Consider the following 22,480-nt stretch of genomic DNA (forward strand, 5'->3'; position numbering starts at 1 on the left):
TCATTGTTTAATGTAATGAAAAAATGTGACCCCTTCCCATGGTAATTTCATTGTATACTATGAACATCCAGTAACAAGCGTTTCTTTTTCTTTCCTGTTTACAAATGGGTGGTACTGAAAGCAAGTTGCTCTGTATGTGCTCCACTGCAAGGACTGATTCATTACAAGTCATGAAATACGCTTTGACAATACAGATTAGTGTTTATTTGCTTGAGCTACTTTTCCTTCCCCTGATGCACAGTCTACTGAGCTAATTTGGCTAGTGCAGTGCAAACTGTTTAAATAATTCACATGGAATATACATGTAAAATATCAAAACAGGAGTTAAAGTAAAAACTGTAACTAGGATTTTCCTCACATTAGCTTTTTAGATAGCAGTAACAAAGTGCTGTGCACATTTTTGCATCCTCTCCGTCATCTGATCTTCCTCTTTAAACACACAGACTTAACTGCAAGTGTAGGCAAAAGTTTGTGTTTCAAACTGGCGTCACTGCTTCTCCTCCAAAAGCAAGCAGCCCTTGTTAGCCAGCAGTGCTGGGTGCAGCTCAGACCTGGTAAAGGAGGAACAATCCTGGTTCACAGGAGGAGCAGTGAGCAGTGTGTGTGCTGGTGGCTTGGCTGCAGCCTACAGGTCTGCTTGGGACAGCAGAGACGTACACTGGGATTACAAGCTTTGCAGCTGAGAGACAGAAAGACTGATCTCCTTCTGACTACACCTGGCACTAACTACAGAGATGTGGCTAGTTCTTGCAAATTATATCAAAACCCAGCAATCAGAGGACAGCAAACTGGTGAGTTTGTGTTCAAAAGAGAAGAAAATATGATGGCAACTAAAGCGCAATGAAGGAAATACATACAATAGCAGGAATGTTAAAGATAACAGATAACTGAATGGGATAACTATGGCACATACGTTATTTTGCAGGGTGTCTGACTGAAGCTGATTGTTTATTAAGTGTTTTTGGCACGCTTCTGTGAAGATATTAAAAGTCTTGAAAGTTTTCAGTAAATGCTGGAGTCAATAGATGTGGTTTGGAGGAAAGGACAAAGGGTGACAAGTTTCTGGCAACCCAGGTTAGCATTTGAACCATTGGATCTACTCAGTTACAAGCCTACACATGGATTTTTAGGGGCATAACTTAAGGCTACTACATCAGAAAAAATCAGCACTGTGTTTTTATTTTCTGTTTTCTTACAAAACATAGGCCTGTTTACAATTAATTTCCAACATGTCTTCCACTCTTAGAAATCCCAACCCCCTTCCTGTAAAAGTACCATGTATGCTCCCAACACAGAAGACAAGATGAAATCTTTCCTTTCCATATGAAAGGATGGATACTGTAACACTCGCCCAAACAGCTTCTCTGAAATATGTAGTACCTGCTAGGAAGCAAGAGCAGTAAAAGTAACTTAGAAGCACACAGACTGAAGGCCTTCCCTCAGATTTTTCTGCTAGCCATCAAAGCCATGCCTAATCGCAATGGAAAGTGATGATGGAAATACTACTTGCTCTCTGCCAAAATGAATCTTCCCTCCAGCTGAAATGGCTTAGCCAGATCAGAGTGGTATAACTTACACTCCCCTGTGCCAAGCTTTCTGATCCTGGCTCCTGGAACAGCTCCATAGCAATTTCTTCTACATAACGACACATACTTCTTTCTCAGAAACACTTAAACTTCTGGAAATAAAGCAACTATTCTAAAGGCTTTGTCTGCAGGTAAAAGTTTTAAATCTGTATTCCTGACCGTTCTGCTCTTGTCCACGTAAACCAGGATGCACTGAGCTGATCACAGCTTTGAGATTTTCAGGTTTTACTGCCAGTTTTGCTTTGGTTTGTTCTGTGTTTAGATAGCTGCATATAATTGAGAATGCAGGCAACAGAGAGAAAGGTCATAGCAAAGACACAGCAATTAGAAGAATTAAGAGGAGAAAATGACCACAATGAACCAATGACTACGAACTATATTATGGCACTACTGTTTTCCAAGAGGAGGCAAGGGGAGTTTGCAGTTCAAGCTAAGGAAGATTCTGCCTTTTCCTCCTAACAAGATTAGGATTGTTTTATATGCCAGTATGTCTAGATCAGCAAAAAAGTTGTTAAAAATAAAAAAATATCCTTCATGTGTGAGAAATGGCTTATCAGTACAGTGATCGCAATCTATAAAATTTGCATTTGCCTAAATCACAAAACATGTTTTCAGCCAAGACCCCACACAGCTACTGATCTTTTTAATGAATATTTCAAGTCAAGCAACAAAGTCCCTGGTACCTCCTGACTCCATGAACAGATGGACAAATTTCCTCAGCAAACAATATGCTGCAATTCAAAGGCACCTTCCTGCTTTGGTTAAGAATTCCTCTGTGTTTCACAGAGTCAAATCCATGCCTTTTGACAACATCCATCTGATCTGCTACTTAGCTTCATGGTGACAGCAAGAACCCAACTGCTATCCTGTCAATCCAATGAGAAGACCCCTCACTTCAGCAGTAGCAGAAGACCTACAGCATGGAGCTGAGAAATTATGACACTACCCAGAAGCAAGCATGCAGAAGCATGCATATCCAAACAAGGCAGCTATAAGGGTGAGGCTCAGTTCAAAATTAAGATACCTATATTTAGCTCTCTTTATGCAAGGTAGGGCAAAATCCAGCTGCCTGAACATCTGTAGCTATCTCAGACTGCCTAGGATATTTTGCTTACCTTCCATCCTCTGCTTCAAAAGGCACAGATGTGCTATCTACAAAGTCTCATGAAGATTTTTTGGGTGCCTACATGGATGAACCTCATCCTTAGGTGTTCAAGCTCCCAAATGTCAATGGAGAGCTAGTTAATACAGTCCCTGGAAAAAAGAACAGCTGATGGAGTTGATTTAATTGCCTGAAAACGATATTCAGGTACATATGAGATGCCTGACCTTAAGCTTTTTACAGAGCTCTTTTAAGCTTCTGGCCACTCCAGAATGATGCAGATGTCCTGGAGGTCCTGTGTCATTGCCGAGTCCCACACAGATGTCTTGGGTGCCCAGCGGTGTCTTTAAAGACAGTAAAGCCCTACATATTGGTTAAGGATTCAGTCTCCAGCTCTGTAATTGGGGGCTTTGATATTCAGTGCACACCTATACCTAAAATGGTTTGATCTGGATATGTAATGCACACAAAGCAAGTACAGTAAGCGAGCAAAAACCAGCATAACAAAAAGACATTTTGATGAAAGTAAAAATTAGATTTGATATGTACCAGAAGGGAAAATAACTATTTCTTACATAAAAGTGAGGAAAATGAGAGTATTTGAGCATAACACCTTCATACAGTACTTAAAAATAGTTATGACTGGAAAACATAAATACATTTCTAAAATCAGATTAGAAAAAGTGAACAATGGATTCAGGCTTGTAGCTCTTAAAATTGTAATTGCACAAAACCAGTTAAAAATATTGTAATTGTGCTACCATTAAACATGAATGTCTCTCTAAACATGCTTCAGAGGATGAACTAGCGTAGCTGTAATAGTCTGGAATGAACTATGATCTAGTATAAAAAATGATAAAAGACATTTTCCACTTATTTTCACTGGGAAGAAATTAGTTTTCAAACTGCTTAAGTTTATGTATTGTCTTATTAACTGGGATTAATTTCCAGTTTATAACTCTATGTCCTTACGTGACTTATATCATGAGCTGTAGAGAAGGAGCAAGCAGCCACAATTTAGTTTGCTTCCTAAATATTTTTATATCTATGTCTGGAGCAATTCCCCTCAATCAAATCTGCTGTCAGCAAGTATAATAAACCAAAATACCTGAGTGTATGCTGGATATGTATTTGAAACATTGCAGTTACATTAATGTAAATATCTCAAACACAAACTTTGTTACGTGTACATGAATACAAGCTTTTATTTTTCCCTTGAACAACTAATATTGCACAGACACAGCTGATCAACTCATGAAGCAGTACTCTTTCTTGTTCATGTACCTAATTAAGTGAATTAAACTAAAATTTCAAAATCACACAATTCCCCATCTTCAAAGAAACCTAAACTCTAAACTAGAAGCGTAATTTCTGTTGACTTAACAAAAACCATCTTCATTAGCTGTGAAAATGGGCCTTACATTCTTGGATCCCTAGGCCACAAAATCCATTTACCTATGGTATTTACACACGTATTAGAAATTACCTTCCCGTTGTAAGTGGCCTTCACACTGTCTTTCTACCACTGCCTCTGTTCCGCCCTTACCTTCGTATGGCAGGCACAGCATGTGGGTCAGTGTCCCCTGGTGGGAGGCTGCAGGTCCCAGACCTGCTCAGCTCTGAATTACACTCGAAGACCTGGTGCAGCAGATGTTTAGCATTACTGACTCAGACATGGTAGGCACCCCTGTCACCTCACGCTAGCCACAGCCTCAGTTTAAGGAGCCGGCAAGCCAAGGTCTTTGCAGAAGGAGAGCACAAAAACAAGCTAAATCAATGGAAAGCCTCCAGCAGAACTTGGCACCAGCCTGGAGACAGCAAATAGGTGACTAAATGCCCAATATCTGGTGTTGAATGCTGTGCAGTTGCCTGGCCAACTGCTGGCCTCACACCCTCTACTCCTGCCAGGAGGAAACACGTATGGGATTTCACCCTGTGCCAAGGGTGGATCGGCCCCAGGGCATGGAGCCAGCTCGAAGCACAGGCTCTTGTAAGGCTGAACATAAGCTTTACTTACTTTCAAGACATAAAATCCTTCCATGTACAAGTCACTATTACCCTGTCCCAGTAACGTGTTTTGGTGCAAGATTAGCAAGTACGTGTTATTTTTTAATGTGCTGCCAGAAGAAATAAAATTACTGAAGTGTATTGTTTAGGGAACTGTGACACTGCAGATCCAGTCCTTTGAGCAACCTATTGACATGGCACAGGTATGGAGCACATCTAATTAAGCTTATAGGAAGGCCTCAGCAAGACTGTGGTGGGCAGAGCTCTGTGATTGTCAGGATTCATCACCTGAGTGGGGCTGGATGCTTACGAGAACTTTGGCAGGTACAAGCACATTCACATGGGGGAAAAAAACCCAACAGCTAATAAACAGATCTGATCGAATACTCTGTCCTAAATCATTCAAGAATGGCAAACGGATGTTCTCTCATGCTATTATCCCAAATATTCCTGTTTAACTTATACTTTCTTGTCCTTCTTTCTCAACTGAGCATTTCCCCTACTCAGAAAAAATGTGTTACAGCATTGGAAGCAGTTCAGTGGTTAGAAATTTATTCTTGGGACAACAAAGCTTTGTTCCCTTCACACACAGAGTTCATAAATAATGCAGGAGATCAGGACACACATTTAGAATCGTGTCTTGGATTTAAGCACAGGAACACAATTAGCTCTTCATTTTTTGATTCTGGAGGTAAGCTCATGGAAGTTACTATTGCATCAGTATAGACAAAGTCACACAAAGGTGATGTTGTGGTTAAGTTTTATTTAGAACACAGATTTTTACTGAACTTAGGACACCTGAACCACACCTCATTTACCCAGGATCAAAAAATCCTTATGTGCTCTTAAACCTCATGAGATAAATCAATTCGTCTAGTAGAGTGCATCTGGGCCGAGATTATTTTTGTCTATTGAGTGAATGTACTGTAAAATGCAGACACTGCAGCAGGGGGGAAGGATCAAGTCAGGATAGATTAATTTTTGTTCTACTGACCATTCTGTACAAGGCAACAAATAGAAGCTGGTATATGTATCATGTTTCACTGTGAAATACTGACTTTCCACATTTCAGCAGAAGCAAGGAGGAATTTGCACATTTTATTTCCATTCGTGGGTCTAACTAAAGAGGTTGGTACACAAAGGGGGAAAAAAATTAGCTTTATTCTGCAAATTCCTATCAGAAAACTACTCTTCTTTTAACCAAATCAGAAGGCAGAGAAGGATTCAAAACACATTAAATAAAGGTCTCACATTGTTTCAGCCCAACTTTATTACGAAAATATACACTTCACTGCCCCATACTTCCTCACACACTTCTTAAACAGGCACACTCACTTCCCATGGGACGTGCAGGTTAGCAGAATGAAAGCATTGCTGCAGTAGGAAATGAAAGTTGGGGACAGAAGTGAAAACTTGATTCATCCATTGCCTTCAATGGTCAGATACACCAGGAACTCAACCAAATTTGGTAAATGTTAAAGAAAAAGCCTTAATTGGCAAGAGATAAGAGAATCTTACACTCTTCCTGATAACACAAAGGATGAGTATCTGAGGCACACTCGTAGAAGTAACCAAACAGAAACTTGTGTTTTCCCTATCCAAATCCCTTTTTCAATAATAATAAATAAAGAACTTTATGGACGAATTCTCTGAAAAGCGATCATCTGAGTTCTAATCATATCTTCTTTCAGCTTAATGTCTCCATTACCAACCAAGTAATACCTCTTATACCTCTCCAATGCTTCCTCAAATATGGATATATTGAAATTTTAAGTATGCAACTCCAAGAAAATACAGAACTGTATCAGAGTGAAGGAGGATGATTATACCTTTAAACTGCAGGACAGTTATAAGTACAGGCAACTACACCATAGCCCTTAGGTTTAATACCATATTCTAAGACTAACACTAGAAAGGTTAATGAAACATGGCTTGCAACTCTATAGGTATTTGCATTCAGTAACACCTAAGTTTGGAGCTAAATTAAAAATGTAAGGAATTGAGAGATGTCAGAAATTTTAATTGAGGATTTTATCAGTTTGTTTACAGTTTGTTGTAGAAGCTGTTTCCACCCCACTTTTTAAAAAATTACTAATCAAAATGCCCCTTTCACTTTCTCTGCTACCACTGATTTTGGCTAGGAGGTCATGAGGGGCACCTGCTTAAGGAGCCACACCTTTCTGCAGCAGCTCTGTAGCTCTGGGAGAAGCAGCAACATGTTTGCATAAAATTAGTAATTACGGAAAACTGTTACTGCTTTCTCCAAAGACCAGAACAAGACAAACCAGACCAGGTTAAGTTGCATTTGTTTACAGGAGCTGATCATAACCAGCATAAGCTGAACAGTCTGACACAATGTAAAACTCCCACTGGAGTTAATGGGATTATTTTGTTAAATGAGTAAAAGACCTGTCCCAGAGGACCCACCAGATTCAGGACAGACCTCTGGGTGATACAGAAATGGTTCCGAATCATTGCATGCTGCAACAAGAGAAAGCATCAGATAAAGTTCAGCTGGACCAAGTACTTTCCAGCCTGGCATTTAATTCAGAAGATGGAAGAGTTGAGCTGAATAGGGACAGAAAGGAGAAAAACTGTGGAAAGCCAGAGGTACATTCGGTGGATGGGAACCCTGGGCAGATCTGTTGCATCATGAACACCACAGGATGTGCATTCAGAGTTTCTCCTCCCTGAAAAGGCTTCTGCTGATTACCCACAGCCATCTGGCTGGTTGAGGGTACATGTCCTTTTCAAATCCCTCCTGTAACTTCTGCTCAAGTATTTCTAAGTGTATTCTTATGAAACTTGTTCATATTGGCCTCGTACCCAAAGTGTAGTCTTAAAATGCTTCCTCTGTACTTCCAAATAGTTCTATGTTTAATATATGATTATACTAAAAAGACTTGCTAAGGAAAAAAACCCATCTGTTTTCATTATAAAAAACCCCAAAACCAATGACAAAAAAACACCCCAAACCACCCATACAATACTTTCATAACTTCAGTACCTGAGAAAAGAAGATCCAGACACCTAATGCCAACACTGGCCTACCCTGTTCACACATCACACATCTAATGCTGTCCATGAAATTTACCATTATTCTGCAACACATCTCAGTCTCACCCTTTATCTTTACAATAAGATAAAATGATGTATTTTCAACATTTCACATGATGTACCCAGGTTTCTCCAACCAAGAAACTTTCATAGTCCTGACACATATAAAAATACTCTTAATATAAAACTATATATATAATTTGCACACACAAAGGCACAGAAAGGTATCATAAAACTTACCATCACTTGTAGAAAGGGAGTCATTTGCACAGACCAGTGCCAAAATAAAGAGCAGATGCCGAAGATCCATACCTCTAATTCTGTAATAACAGAAGACAGTAAGAGAGTTTCTTTATAAAAAAAATATCACTAACTAACATGACATGACATTTAAACTATTATCTAGTTTTATGGAACTTTTGATAGGATTAAAACCAGAAGTGTATTTAGTTTATAGTTTATTGTCTCATAAAGTCATACATCATCTTGCAGTCTAGGACAGAGAGTAAATATTAATTTTACAAAAGAACTAGCTTATAGGTTTCTAGTTCATTTAATACAGAGGAGGAAAAATGTCAAGTACTGTCAATCTCTAGACTGCTTCCAGGGAGTAGTCACACTTCCCCCACAGCAGCCTTTGGTGGATGGATCCCAAGCAGAAAAAGAACAGTATTTCTTTCAGGGAACAAAAATATGGTGATCCCCTTTACAGCTCATGCTGCTCTGAAGCTGTATTCACCTTTGCATGCCATGTATAACCATTTGTGGGTTGAGGACTACATGCAGCAAAGCTGAGAGGAGCGATGCAGTTTAGTAAGCCAGCTCCCACACCAGAAAGCCAAGTGGTTGTTAGCAAACAAACACCAGCTTAGTATGTACGGCTGCTGCCTGTGGCAGGCAGCATGCCAGGAGCAGAAAGAGCGGCTGTGGGGCTGCAAGAATGGAGTAACCTGGAATAATTCTCTGCCCTGTTCCCCACTGAAACCCTACAAAATCCTGAGCACCTGCCTTGGTTCCCCGACTGCTGTGCTGCTCTTCAGGGGCTGCCACAGAGGCTGTCTCATGCTGGAAACTTCCACCTGTGCCATTTCTGAGAAGGCTCCTTCTGATGGACCTGATCACATCCACACAAGCCTTTACAACCTCCAAGCATCCAAACCTTTATAACCCAAGCACAACCCAACAAGCCTTCACAACCTCCCCCAAAAGCACACTCAATTCACCCATGCCACACACACAGAGCCTACAACCCCATCATATGATCCTGTATGAAGGACACTACTTTCTTTGCTCCTGCCATTACCATCAGCATCTGGTAACAGTTAAGGGCAGAAGCTGGGATACGCTGGAGTTTCAGGCAGCGCAGCGTTCTGCACAAAATTACACCATGCCTCCAAAAGCTCATGGGGTCTCCATATGTAGTAGGGGAAAAACATACATACCATGGATGGCTACCTGACCATTTACAAGCATGCTAGTGGAGCACAGAGATGACTGGAGACCTTCAAGGCCAAAGCTACAGCACCAGAGTGCACACAAAACGCTGAAACAATACTCAGGCAGCAGCTTCTTGGTCTGTGGCAAAAAAACTGCCGGGATACACTGACACTCCAGCTCAACGAGGTAGCTGAGAGAGAAAGATGACAGAAATAGCTCCACTTCCACATTTAACCATAAACTGGTATGACAAACCTTGATTCTATACCCGACTGTTTTCAAGTATTTTCTTTCTTCATCTAAGAGTAGATTAAATCACAAGTGTCCAAACAACCAAGCCTACTAACAAAGAACAATCTCTAAGTGGATGTTACTGATTAACAGCCGATGCTGTCAAATCTGGATATCGAAAAGTAGTCAGTTTCCTAGTAGTGTTAGCAAAGTTTGAATTTAGTCAGAAACTAAAACACAAGCACACAGAGTATGTAAAACTATGGTAATACTGAACTTAGAAGATAATTCCCTCTTTATTTTTTTTTTTTACCCTAAGAGAATAGATTGAATCACACTACAGAAAACCCCACAAACTACTACCAACTTCACATTTCTCATTCATGCTGTTTAGTACAAAACTTGAAAATCAGAAGGTATTTCCCACATCCTTATTAGCACAACTGCTCAATAATTCTTGAGTTTCAGGCTGAGTAGGCATGCACTCAACCTGCTCTAGGCCAGCAGAGTCTAACCCAGAGCTGCAAAGACAAGCCAGGAGATGCTCCCCACCACCCCCACACCACTGCAGGGATGCTCAGCTAAACAGGAGAGATAAGCTCTGGGGACCTGCCAGGTGGTGGGCAGGGCTTTCCTCTGGCCAAGCAGACATGGGTCTCTCAAAGGTGATTCCCCTGTTCTCAAGTGGGCAGGGAGGAAGGAAGGGGTACGGTGAGGCTGGAGGCACATTAGTGAGGATTTGGGGTGGTATGAGAGTGAGGTGGCCTGGGGAGCAGGACCAGGAGCAGTGACGGCTGCAGCTGCTGGAGTGCACAGGGCTGGGAAAAAGCCTCATAAAGCAAATCACAGGCCAGCAATCCTCCTACTCTCGGAGTGGAGCTACACTGGCACAGTACAAGGTTCATCTGAGATCAGCTACGTTTTCAGCTAGCTCAGTTGTTCCCCTGCTCCATCTGTACTCTTGTTTAAAGTATTCTTATTGTCTCTTATTAATAAATCTTCTACACAAATACTCCTCTATATTAGCCAGCTCCTCTCCTCTTACACAATTTCCACTCTGTCAAACAGCCCCGCTTCCCTTCAGCCCTTCCACTTTTCCTTGAAGTTTTGTTTTCTTTCACACACCTGAGCACGTCATTTTATTTACAACCCTCCTGTGTTCTCCCTATTGCAATACCCAGGCATTCTGTGCTGCTTCCATATTCACACTTCCGTGTTCTCCCTATTGCAATACCCAGGCATTCTGTGCTGCTTCCATATTCACACTTCCGTGTTCTCCCACATCCACTATCCTCTGCTGATCTTCCTACCACTCTTCTCCAAGCTCTCCTACTTCCTCCTGCCAAACAACAGCCACAAAAAAAAAAAGCCCAAACCCTCACAGGAGTTCTCCTGTGAGAATGAATGTCATCAATAGAGTCCAGCCTTCAGAGCACATCTATGTACACTGTTTCCTTTTTCATAACTGCACCAAACAATTTTCTCTGTGGTGAGAACTAGGACAGGTCCCCATGTGCAGCTGTCACAGCACAGCTATCCCCTCCATCCCTGTGCTGTGACTGGCAATCATCTCAGCCTTCTCCCAGGAGGGGTGGTTTGACAGAGGGAGCACCAACGCAGGACCCTGGAAATACGTCCCAGAGGTCAACAATCACATTGAACTACAATCAGGTCTTGCTGCTGCGGACAAAACCAATTCCATTCCAGTACTGCTCTTCCTCTTATGCTGGTGGACTTTACATACCTGCATGCAATGAACTCTGTCAGGAAATTATTCCAGTTAGAATTAATCCATAAACATTTATTGTAACAAATCTGCTTGCTGTCTGGGTTTATCAGGACTGCATAAAGATGCACCCAAGAAGCAGAGCCAGGGCAGCACAAGTATGAGAAAGAGCAGCCAGGGTGGAGGGGAGGACAGCCACTACTTCAGCAGCAGCCACTACTTGTTTAAGAACAATTCTGTAATTATTGGGAAAGTCCCTGCTGAGCCACAGACCGACTAAAACATCTAGCATGCTGAAACAGGGCACAAGATTAATTTGCATTCCTAAACCTCAAAGGTGATCAAAATCACTGCTTAATCTCTTGCATTTTTGCTAGCAAAATGCAGTACAGAAACAAATGATGCTTCTGTGGATTTTCACAAATGCCATTATCTTAGCAAGGTAAAGCAACAGTATCTCTGCTCTGCCTAAATCCACACGAGATCCTCCACTGAGTTATCCATCCAGATTGCATGTAGGAGAAAAATTCAGCTGGTGTACTCTGAACATGTCCAGTACACAGAGAGGACTGAGCTCAAAAATGGCAACTGCTCTCATTTGGAAATATGGATGGGCCATGCCTCACCTTTTGTACAACAGCCTCTGGAAAGGGCAGGTTGTGCTAGCCTCCTTGGAGTGCAAACCCAGAGCCCTTGGGACAGGGCTCATGCTCAAGGTCTCTCCCAGGCAAAAGGAGCTCTGCAAGGTGTGGGAAGCACCAGGGACTACATGATCTTTTTGCGTCCAGCACAAATACCAAGAGCTTTGCTGGACTACAGGTATGGCCACCACTTCTAGAGGTACTGGAAGACAAGGGAGAGCTACACTGCCATGGTTCTGGTCTCATGGGGGAAAATCTGGTGCAACGTAGGAGCTGCCCCAACATGATAGCACTTTTGACGGTAAAGAATAACATTTCTGAGAGAAGACTCCTCTGAAGTGTCATCTGCCCCATCATCAGACAACTACTGCATTGCAGAAAATTCTCACAAACCTGTCTTGTAACCACCCGCTGCTCTTTCTCTCGGAGACTCTTGTAAAAAGTCACTGCCAACAGGAACAGCATTGTTCAGAGGCTGCAGTGTTAATCTAGCAGGAGGCAGCTTCAGGACAAAACAGATTTTTCACAATCTGGTAATATCTACCTCCCAACACCTGTACCTGTAGCATATGAAAGACAAATGCCACGAATAAAGTCCTTGTTACTGAACAGAAAAAAATTTCAGTGTTTGTAATATACACTAGACTAAGGAATAACAGTCTATATCTTAACCAACTCAGCAGTTTGTAAGAATGAGGAGAGCTAAAACCAGAAAAAAAAAAATTACAGCAGCTGACTGTCCTCAAGCCAGCTGAAACTCGACCACAGGAACATTTGGCTAGAGGTCAGCTCAGGCTAATTACTTCAGTACAGACAGGGAGCCAGGAGTTATAAAAAGGATAAAAAAATTTCTTGGCCCTTTTCTATAGCAATGTTGGAGTAAGGTCAATCACAAGTGAATTTAAACACGACATCTCTCCAGTGGGATATGAACATAGTCAGCATAAGCAGGCAAAACTGGGCTAAGAAAATCCCTGAGAAAAGAAAAGAGTTTAGTCACAGAATACAGAGTGGTTTGCATCCACTCTGGTCAGGTAACAATGTTAACACTCAGAGTAAACCATAGGGAGTTTTGCTTATAAACAAAACTGGTTTTTGACACGAGCTCTTGACGTTTAGATAGCTCCTGGACCTGAAAAGACCTGAAGGAAGGTGAAGGACATTACACTTCATTAAACTGCACCTCTGAAGTGACTTCTGCTTTTGCCATCTCCATTAACTCATTGTACCCCAAAGATGAGAAAGTTTTTTTCCCCTGTAATTTCTTCCAGTTTGGCACTGCTTGCCAAAGCAGCACATATGCAGCTAGTCCTGAACCAACGGTAGCCTCTCTGCTGCAAACCAAACCACAAAATTATTGAGCAAAGGATTAATCTGAGGACTTTTTCTGTACATTGCTGTTTCATCATTCCATCAGATCACAGACAGACAGGGAGACAAGAGTGTGCTATGCAGCTGAATATGCAGCAATACTTCCACCACCAAGTAAGAACAAGTGCTGAGAAGGGACTGTTAACTCCAGGCTCTCCAGATCTGTCTTGAACCTTGTTTCTGCAACAATCAAATCCATCCATACATATCCACACAGAATTTTTATGGGTAAAAGGCCTTTATTTTTCACAGTGTGGATATTCCTTACAAGCTATCTCATAGAAAAATTGGTGAAACCAAGAGGAAATCATCTTTCTGTGCTTGTGTAAAAACATTCACAATGGTTTGGCTGACCATGCACAGCTGAAATCACTTTGCCTGCTTATCCTCATTCCTCTGAATGCCAAAAGGACAGAGTCATTCTGCACATGAAATGAGTTACAGCTCTTCCAATGAACACAATCTAAAACTGCCACGGACCTAAAGACTTCTTTCCTTGCTTGCTGATATTACAGCTTGATTGAGTCATCAGCAGCACTTGGATGAAAGCCTGTTTTTATAGAACACTTGTCAGGGCTATACGCTCAGCTGTGTCAAGAAACAGAAATAATAAATTGTCTCAGATGATAACACACCATTCACCTAGTGTGCGCAGCTACACAGGATATGAAAAGAACAATGAATAATACTGTAAAAGCAGAAATTATATACTGCAAATTAAAAAAGAGACAAAAAATCTCATAAAGGGCACATTTCAGAAAAAAAAAAAACCAAAACCTGACAACAAAATACAGAACTAGAAAAGAATGAAGGACTCTGGCATAAAGCTACCTTTATTATGCATGGTTTGACGCACATTTGATTATTAAAAGGTACACCATGATGAGAAACTAAAACTATGGAACAGAGGCAATTTTATATTATTAATTAGAGCTCTATGTAAGCTAAGTAACTTATAATAGTTTCAAGTGTTAAAATTAAAAAGGGAATCACAGAATGGTTTGGGTTGGAAGGGACCTTAAAGATCACCTAGTTCCAACCCCCCTGCCATGGACAGGGACACCTTACACCAGCCCAGGTTGCTCAAAGCCCCATCCAGCCTGGCCTTGGACACTGGGATGGGGCATCCACAGCTTCTCTGGGCAACCTGTGCCGGTGTCTCTCCACCCTCACAGTAAAGAATTTCTTCTCAATATCTAATCTAAATCTACCCTCTTTCAGTCTAAATCCAGCCCCCTCCCACCCCCCCTTGTCCTGTCACTACAGGCCCTACTAAACAAATCTGTCCTCATCTTTCTTGTAAGCCCCTTCTAGGTACCAGAAGGCTGCAATACGGTCTCCCCGAAGCCTTTTCTCCAGGCTGAACAACTCCAGCTCTCTCAGCCTGCCTTCATAGCAGAGGTGCTCCAGCCAGACTCTGATTATCTTTGTGGCCCTTCTCTGGATGTGCTCCAGCGAGTCCATGTCCTTCATATGTTGGGAGCTCCAGAGCTGGATGCAGTGCTCCAGGTGGGGTCTCCTAAGAGCTGAGTAGAGGGGGAGAATCACCTCCCTCATCCTGCTGGCCACGCTTCTTTTGATGCAGCCCAGGATAGCCCAGGGCTTTCTGGGCTGCAGCCCCACATTGTTGGGCCATGTTGAGCTTTTTGTCCACCAGTACACCCCCAAGTCCTTCTCCTCAGGGCTCCTCTCAATCTGTTTTGTGCCCAGGCTGTACTGGCAGTTGCCCCGATTCATGTGCAGGACCTTGCACTTGGCCTTGCATGAGGTTCGCACGGGCCTAGTTCTCAAGCCCATCAAGGTCCCTCTGGTTGGCATCCCTTCCCTCCAGCATGTAAACTGCACGACTCAGCTCCATGTCATTGGCAAACTTGCTGAGGGTGCACTTATCTCATTGTCCATGTTGCCAACAACGTGTTGAACAGCACCAGTTCCAATACCAACCCCTGAAGAATGCCACTCATCACTGGTCTCTACTTGGACATTGAGCCATTGACTGCAACACTTTTGAGTGCGACCATCCAGCCAATTCCTTATCCACCGAGTGTTTTACCTGTCAAATCCATGTCTCTCCAGTTTAGACACAAGGATGCCTTGTGGGATAGTGCCAAAACCTTTGCACAAGTCTGGGTAGATGATGTCATTCCCCTCCCCTCATCTGTCAAGTGCTGTAACACCATCACAGAAGGCCACCAAATTTGTCAGGCATGACTTGCCCTTAGTAAAGCCATGTTGGCTGTCACCAGTTACCTCCTTATTTTCCATGTACCTTAACATAGTTTCCAGTAGGATCTGCTCCATGAACTTGCCAGGCAAAGAGATTAGACTGTCTGGTCTGTACTTACCTGGGTCTTATTTATTTCCCTTCTTAAATATGGGAGTTATGTTTCCCCTCTTCCAGTCAGTGGGAACTTCACTGGACCGCTACACTTCTCAAATATGATGGATATTGGCTTAGCCACTTCATCTGCCCATTCCCTCAGGATCCACAGATGCATCCCATTATCTCTACTTAGATAACTGCTTACTATGGATTTAGAAAAAATGATTGTTTTTTTCCTAAACGAACTTCTAATTTTGTAACAGACACGGTATGAAAGCTTCATTCTAACACCAAATTTATTTCTATAGGATAAAACCAGTAATAGACAACTTCAGTAGTTCTACCAGAGCTGGTTTGTTTTTCCCACAGATAGGGATAGATGTGTCAGCTAATTACTGTGATTTAAACTGCATTTAAACTGGTAACAGGCCAAATGGTTATCAGTTCCTGGATGTGGTTAAGGAGCCCTTCAATGACAGCAGAGTTATTGTTCTGGGTTTGTACTGAAAGCTGTTCTAGGTTAATCCAGCTCTAAGTTCATACTCCAAGAACTGGGCTATGAAGTCCAAGGATGGCTGTGGCATATGGTGTATCAATTTTTTATCTACAATAAAACCTGTTATGCTTTGACAGAAGTAACCTAATGGTCTAAAAGAGAACTGAAGTTAAAGCATCTGTCTACTGCAGAAAACTTTAGATTTGGAAAAGACTTAATTGCTTTTTTTGCCTTTCAGCTCCCAAAACACATCAGAGCAGGAAATTAGACGCATCTCAGCTGAAAGAAATAGCAACACATAGCTGCTATCATGCATATGTGAATTGCTGAGCTGATACTCAGCTTTACACACACCTGTATCATTAAGAAAGAGGGTCCAGTCCTGTTTATGAGAGTAATAATTTTTTCAGGCTGTAAACACTTTTCTCAACTGCAGCTGTAATTTTTCCTAGGCTTTTTTTTTTAAGTTATTATTAAAACTTAGATAAGTATCATTCAAAAGACAAAATTTAGCTCTTTGTTTTGTTACTTGTACAATCAATTGCAAAGTGAGAAAATTTCTCTATATAAGAAAAAAGTATATTACAGTTTGTTTGAAGGAGTATAATGCATCAATTTAATCTCAAATACCATGACAAGAAAGGAAAAAGAAATGTTTGAGTTTATGTCTAGAACCAATCTCTACTAAAAAAATGCCGGTTTATGCACAGGAAAAAATTCCACTGAGATGATAATTCACACTTTACATAAAGAGAGTAAATGATATTTCCAGTGCTGTAATACACTTCTGTGCCAATGTAAAAAATCCCCAAGTCCTCATTGCTAGCATTAAAGTTAAATCTCATCCTGACTCAGCAGCGTGGTCCCAATCTAGCAAAGCAGTTAGAGGCATCTAATTTTAACCAGGCAAGGTTAAATATTTAACAGGAGAACATAGCTAATTCCCCTAGCACAGCCAGAGTGCTTAGCACGTGGCAGAAATTATAAATAAATGATGAAGCACAGTAATCGCGGTGGAAAGCAACCTGTGTGACATTACTGGTAGTTTAGGCTGGAACATGAGGGAAAAACAGAATTATTCACATGCTTAATATCAAGTAACCCTCTTGGTTCTGGATCACCTGCTGGATCACCACTACACAGCACGCCAGTTCCACTGTTCCAGTTAGCATTTTCTTTGCAAGTGTTTTCATGTGTGCTAGTATCTGCATATCACTTGAATTAAAAGCATACCACCTAGCACTCGAGCAAATACAGTCAGTTAGGTTTCAGCACATATTATAAATCTGCATCTGATATCACAGAGCTTTTCTGTAACATGAAAACACTGCTCCCTCTGATGTCCTGAAGTTGCTCTTTGAGGTCTGAAAGGCAGGTTTGGATTCAAGGTGATCAGAAGAAACTGAGGATGCTCCGTTCAAAAATGCTTGGTTATAACCAAATCTTGTTCCAAAATGATACCTATGGAACTGTTACTAGTTTAGTGAAGATGAAAATTGCCCAGATAATCCTCCAAGTGGGTACTCGCAGCTAGCATAGCACTACAAGGAAGGCTATCTTCTGGTATAAGCAAGGTAAAGGGAGATACTAGGTTGTAACTAGAAATTCACACTGGAAACAGAAAGAGCTTAGTCCAAATGCCCAACATTTCCTCTTAAGAAAACTCTACCAAAGAAGAAATTAAGGAGTGTCTACAAAATGAGCAATACAGCCAGCCATATCAATTTTAAAGGTAATTTGCCAAATCTGTTTCTAAAGAGGTCTTTTAATGTTGTCAGACAATGCTTTCCATCAGCAAATCCTGAGGCAGTCTGCAGTGGAGATCAGTGGCATCATCCGTTTTACAGAACGGCTTGCCTGGATTTACACCACCGTCAGGCATGGCCTGCAACCCTCCCCCCAACATCTTACCTACCACAGAACATTACAGAGTCTTACAGATTTACTGCCAGACATTTTAGTATCACAAAATAAAGCTGTAACGGATTAAAAAAAAACCCCAAGACAACAAACTAATAGTTTGCATTAAGAAAGAACTGCCATTACGGGAAATACCAGCTCATCTGAAACACTCAAGCAACTAGCAAAACCTTCTTAATAAGTGTATAGCTCTATTTTATAAACAATAGGAATGAACCACGCTCTTCAGCTGTTGTAACCCCAGTGCAGTGGATGTAAACCTCTCCTTTCACATTTACCACTCCTAAACTGTTAGAGACTAAACCAACCACAGTTCTGCATTGCAGCCTTTGCTTTTAGACATCACAGATAAAATACATGAACCCTGAACTGATCAGCTTAAAATGGGAAACTCTGCAATGGGTGCAAACAACAAGAGAGCTGCTCAGTGCAAGGCTGGCTGGCTGGCCAATGGAAAGGATGTCCACCTCCACTGATGCTAGGACTCCCTCCTCTGCAGGAACTCCATCATGTTACCAACTATCTGATCAAGGAAGTTAAATTTTGGAGTAGATTGAACTGTTTTTTATTAAAACAGACTGCTGCATTCACATTTATCCATTGCTGTTATTGCTATTTCACACGGGACCATGAGAAAATAGGTGTTTAGAGACAAAATTTACCAGGTTATCTGCCCTGAGGAGCAGCTGAGAGCCTGAGTGTTCACTGACCACTATGACAACTATTGCTCAGACTCAAATCCATTTTGTGAGGTCGATTCACAAAAATAAACCCCATACCAAGTTAGATCTCAGGACTTGCGTAAGACATACAGTACAATAAAAAAAAAAAAAAGAAAAAAAGCAGCAGATTAAAGGGGAGGACGCTTCACTTTAGTCAGTTTTGTAAAACCCTGATGGGGGTTCTCCTGGTCTAGCAAGATATCCAGCTCCTCTGAAGCCTGACCAGCGGTCTTGCCCTAGTACCTGTTTTTTGTACTGAAGGCTGCCTGCACAGGAGTCTGTCAGCAACAGTCTTAGCACCTGGCCGTCTCCATTTCATCACCGCATCAGTGGCCACCCCACCTAATACTGGGCTACTAAACTGCAGTCTTTTTAGTCTTACCCTCACCTCCATGTGTGGAAACTGTCAGCCTAGAAAGGAAAGAGTATGACTGTTCCTTTTTGTCGTCCTTACACTGAATAATATCACAGCAAACTATAGTTTTGGAGAGATAAAAGGCTTCCATTTTTAGCAAAACTTTACCATATAAAAAAAAGCGTATTTTTTAAAGAAGTCATTAATGATGATATCATCTGCTCCTAAAATATGTATGACACTTAACAATCACACTTGAATACTGTGCATATTCACAATAAGCATGGTGAGACTGACTGCTCTTATGTTCTACTACAAAGTGTATGGCAGTACTGGGTAAATCACTTCTGGATTGATTATAATCTTCCCACTGTTACTGGAACTGTGGAATATCTGATGGAGCTTGGAGTTTTGAAGTGCCCTGATGCATAAATTATTCTTGATTTTTAGTTCACGTATCCCATATAAGTTTCTCCTTCAGCAATCAGACCTGATAACAAGTGACTGGACTCATACACTAAAAAGAATAACGACTCAGTATAATTCATTCAAGGAAGATCTTTTTCTACTGCTGCTTTCAGCTATTTTAAAAGCAACAGTCTGCAAAGATTTCTGACAGCTAACCAACCAGCTACCTCTGAATATAAATTGATAACAGGGTGCTTTAATCACATACAAAAAAAAGAAAACAACAGGCCCCTCAAAGCCTGTAGTCCTTTCATAGCTTAGAAAGTGAATCCAGATGTCAGTTCTATGGGCTGCAGAGAACAATTAATTGCAGGATTACTCAGTTTTCTATAAATTAGTGTCTTGGCTAAGAAGGGTCTGGTTTTGGCTGGCCTGGAATTGAGTTTTTATCTCCCTAAGAGAGCAGGTTTTCTTCCAGTCTCAGACAGACATGCTCTATAGTAGACATATAAAATTCACAGGAAAAGCACATATTGTGGGTCAGCAAGGTTTCTCCTGAATAGCTCAGCTGGTAGGGAAGCACCCAACAGTTGTACCCCTACAGAGTAGGGAAGTCCTTAAAATGTACAGCTTGCAGTTGTGTTTCAATTTCCCTATGGCTTTTTGCTCCGTATTAGATGAAAGGAAATGAAAAGAAATCTTTTTTAAAGATTTTAAGTCTTAATTAAAATATGTGCATTCCTTTGAAAGAGATACTTGTTCTCGATCTTGCTATAGATACTGCTAGGTATGTTACATACATGTTCCATAAAGCATCTAGAGAACAGTTTTGAGTCTGAAAAGTTGAAGTATCATACTACAGAAACGGCAAGAAATTTGTATCATGCGATGTTTGGGCTTTTAAGTAACTATCTTATCTGAAACAACCCAAAAGCTATTTATTTAAATCAGAATTTGTCCTGGGAAATGGCTCATTGAAATACAGTATAATAATTCTCTGAGAAGGAAAAATAGCTTTTAAGCACTTCCACCAGTTACCTAGCCCTCTGCCTGAAATGCTGGCTACTAGAATTAGTGGAGATAGGCTTGAGGCCACCAATTTACAATGATGATTGAATCTGAAAGCCTTAATTCAAATATCTCTATTGTTTGGTGTAATAAAATATGATGATTGGATCCCAATTAGAATTCTGTATACTGCACATTATCTTCATCACCTTCTATAAGACTGGATGATATGATCTGTAAGGATTATCTGTAGAGCGCTACAGGATACTATTGATCACTCTGCTTAAGCCATCAATCATAATAAAGTCATTTGCAGCAAGATAAAAGTTATCACACTACCTCAAACGTCAGCAGGGGACAGATGATGCTTCACGCCTCCTCAGCTCAACTGCAAATCGTGACCTTCTCCAGCCATCCCAGCACCTACACAACACCAGGAGAAACAGAGACAAGAGATGAGGTCTGGAACAGCAAAGGTCACTGGCAGAAGGAGGCGACATAGCAAAGTCCAAACAGGCATCCTGGCAAGGCTGTCCCTCGGGAAAGGCCACCAGCTAGGCAGTCTGCACCACGGCCCTGAGCAGAGCACCTGGGCTTCTCACTCAAACAGCGGCAGCTGCCTGACCCCCACGCCCGGGCTGCCAGGGCCTTGCCAAGCCACAGTGCTAAACTTGACATTAAAATGCATGAACACAGATTTAAATGGCAAAGAGAAGTCAGGGTGACTGATCAAGACTCATTTTCAATGCACATCCATGGTGGAAATCAGCTGGGCTGGAAGCAAACTCTGAACTGCCAAGAAGAGGGTGTGGATGAGTCGTATCTCAGTACTACTACTTTAGATGATAAATTACAGCGTATTAACTTATAAGCTGGTAATTTTAAAGAAGTAGTATTTCCTTTTTCTCTAAAATGACAGTGTGGAACTCTCAGGAAGATGGCATGCTATTAAAAAAAAAGAAGTACATCATTTATTATGTTCAGAATTCCTAAGCACATTATCACTCCCATGATATCTGGCACAGCAGCAACATCTAAACCAGTTCTGAATTGGTAGTACTTCTAGCTTTAAATAAATATAACATTAACTCAATGTAGCAGGTTACTTCTTTCCAAAGATGCAAATCAGCTTTTTAAAACATTTTAAGAAGTCAGTCATGTTTCCCACATTAATTGAATAATTCATCATAATTTGGTTTCTTGTGGGTGGGACCATAAAAAGAAGCCCAGATTTCACTGTATTTGGCTCTTTAAATAACCAGAAAAAGAAAGCAGTCTGCAAAACCCCACAAATAACATCTAAAGAAATGCTGTATACATTCAAACTGAATGCCTAGGGCCATACTGCCCTATCTTAACAAGAGTTAAATTTTTGAAAGAGTTTTCTTTGATCAAGTACTAGCACTGGCTTAAGAGCAGCAAGAACCTTCATTTGTACCCATGGAATTTTTTTCTTACATATGTACTGTTTAAATGTATGGGTAGATTCCTAAACAACAAATAATTGAAAGCAAAATGTCATTGTGATTGAAAAATTTCATCATATTACTCAGGAATCCTTCTTCAGTGCATTGCATAAAAGGCTAAGTGTCACCTCTGTTTCTATGTTAAAAAAAAAAAAAACAAACAAACCCAACACACTTCCAACGAAGAAAATCCTTGAACTGAATAGACAGAATTAAACAGACATTTGAAAATACTAAAAGGCATTTTTCATGCAAAAGCAAGAGCAATACGAAATATTATGATAAAATAAACCATCCTGTGTGTGGTTACCTCAAGTGAAACCTGTCAGCAGGGTTCTCTCCTGGTCCACATCATGAAACAAGAGGACTAGACAGGTCCATATATGGTAAATCTTCACCTAATCTACCCCATAATATGCACAGCCAAGTTCCAATATCCCACTTTTCAGAAAAAGCCTGCTCACATTTAATCAGACTGAGGATCTAACTGATGGTGTGTGTCCCATTTACACATAATTCTGTAAGGAGTCTCAGGTTGATTTAATTGATGATTTTCAAAAGAATCCTTAATTTCAGAGAGAATAACTGATCAGTGAGCCACAACTCTCTTGTCCAAAAAAAAAA

The 22,480-nt window shown here is 41.0% G+C and overlaps 1 protein-coding gene across 10 annotated transcripts in view; it reads right to left on the bottom strand.

Moving 5' to 3' along the window:
* GHR (growth hormone receptor) overlaps positions 1-22,480 on the bottom strand; it is a 125,487-nt gene that overhangs the window by 63,342 nt on the left and 39,665 nt on the right. For 5 of the 10 annotated variants that reach the window (XM_056324073.1, XM_056324075.1, XM_056324072.1 and 2 more), the window contains exons 2-4: positions 20,730-20,813; positions 9,195-9,379; positions 7,993-8,072 (exon numbers count right to left, since the gene is read on the bottom strand). In XM_056324073.1, coding sequence (XP_056180048.1) covers positions 7,993-8,072; positions 9,195-9,225 — 111 coding nt within the window. In that variant the 5' untranslated portion in view covers positions 9,226-9,379; positions 20,730-20,813. The remainder of the gene's footprint in view (positions 1-7,992; positions 8,073-9,194; positions 9,380-20,729; positions 20,814-22,480) is intronic. The other 5 variants (XM_056324078.1, XM_056324076.1, XM_056324077.1 and 2 more) reach the window with 2 other exon arrangements.

Source organism: Falco biarmicus, chromosome Z (assembly GCF_023638135.1).
Source record: "Falco biarmicus isolate bFalBia1 chromosome Z, bFalBia1.pri, whole genome shotgun sequence".
NCBI lineage: Eukaryota > Metazoa > Chordata > Aves > Falconiformes > Falconidae > Falco > Falco biarmicus.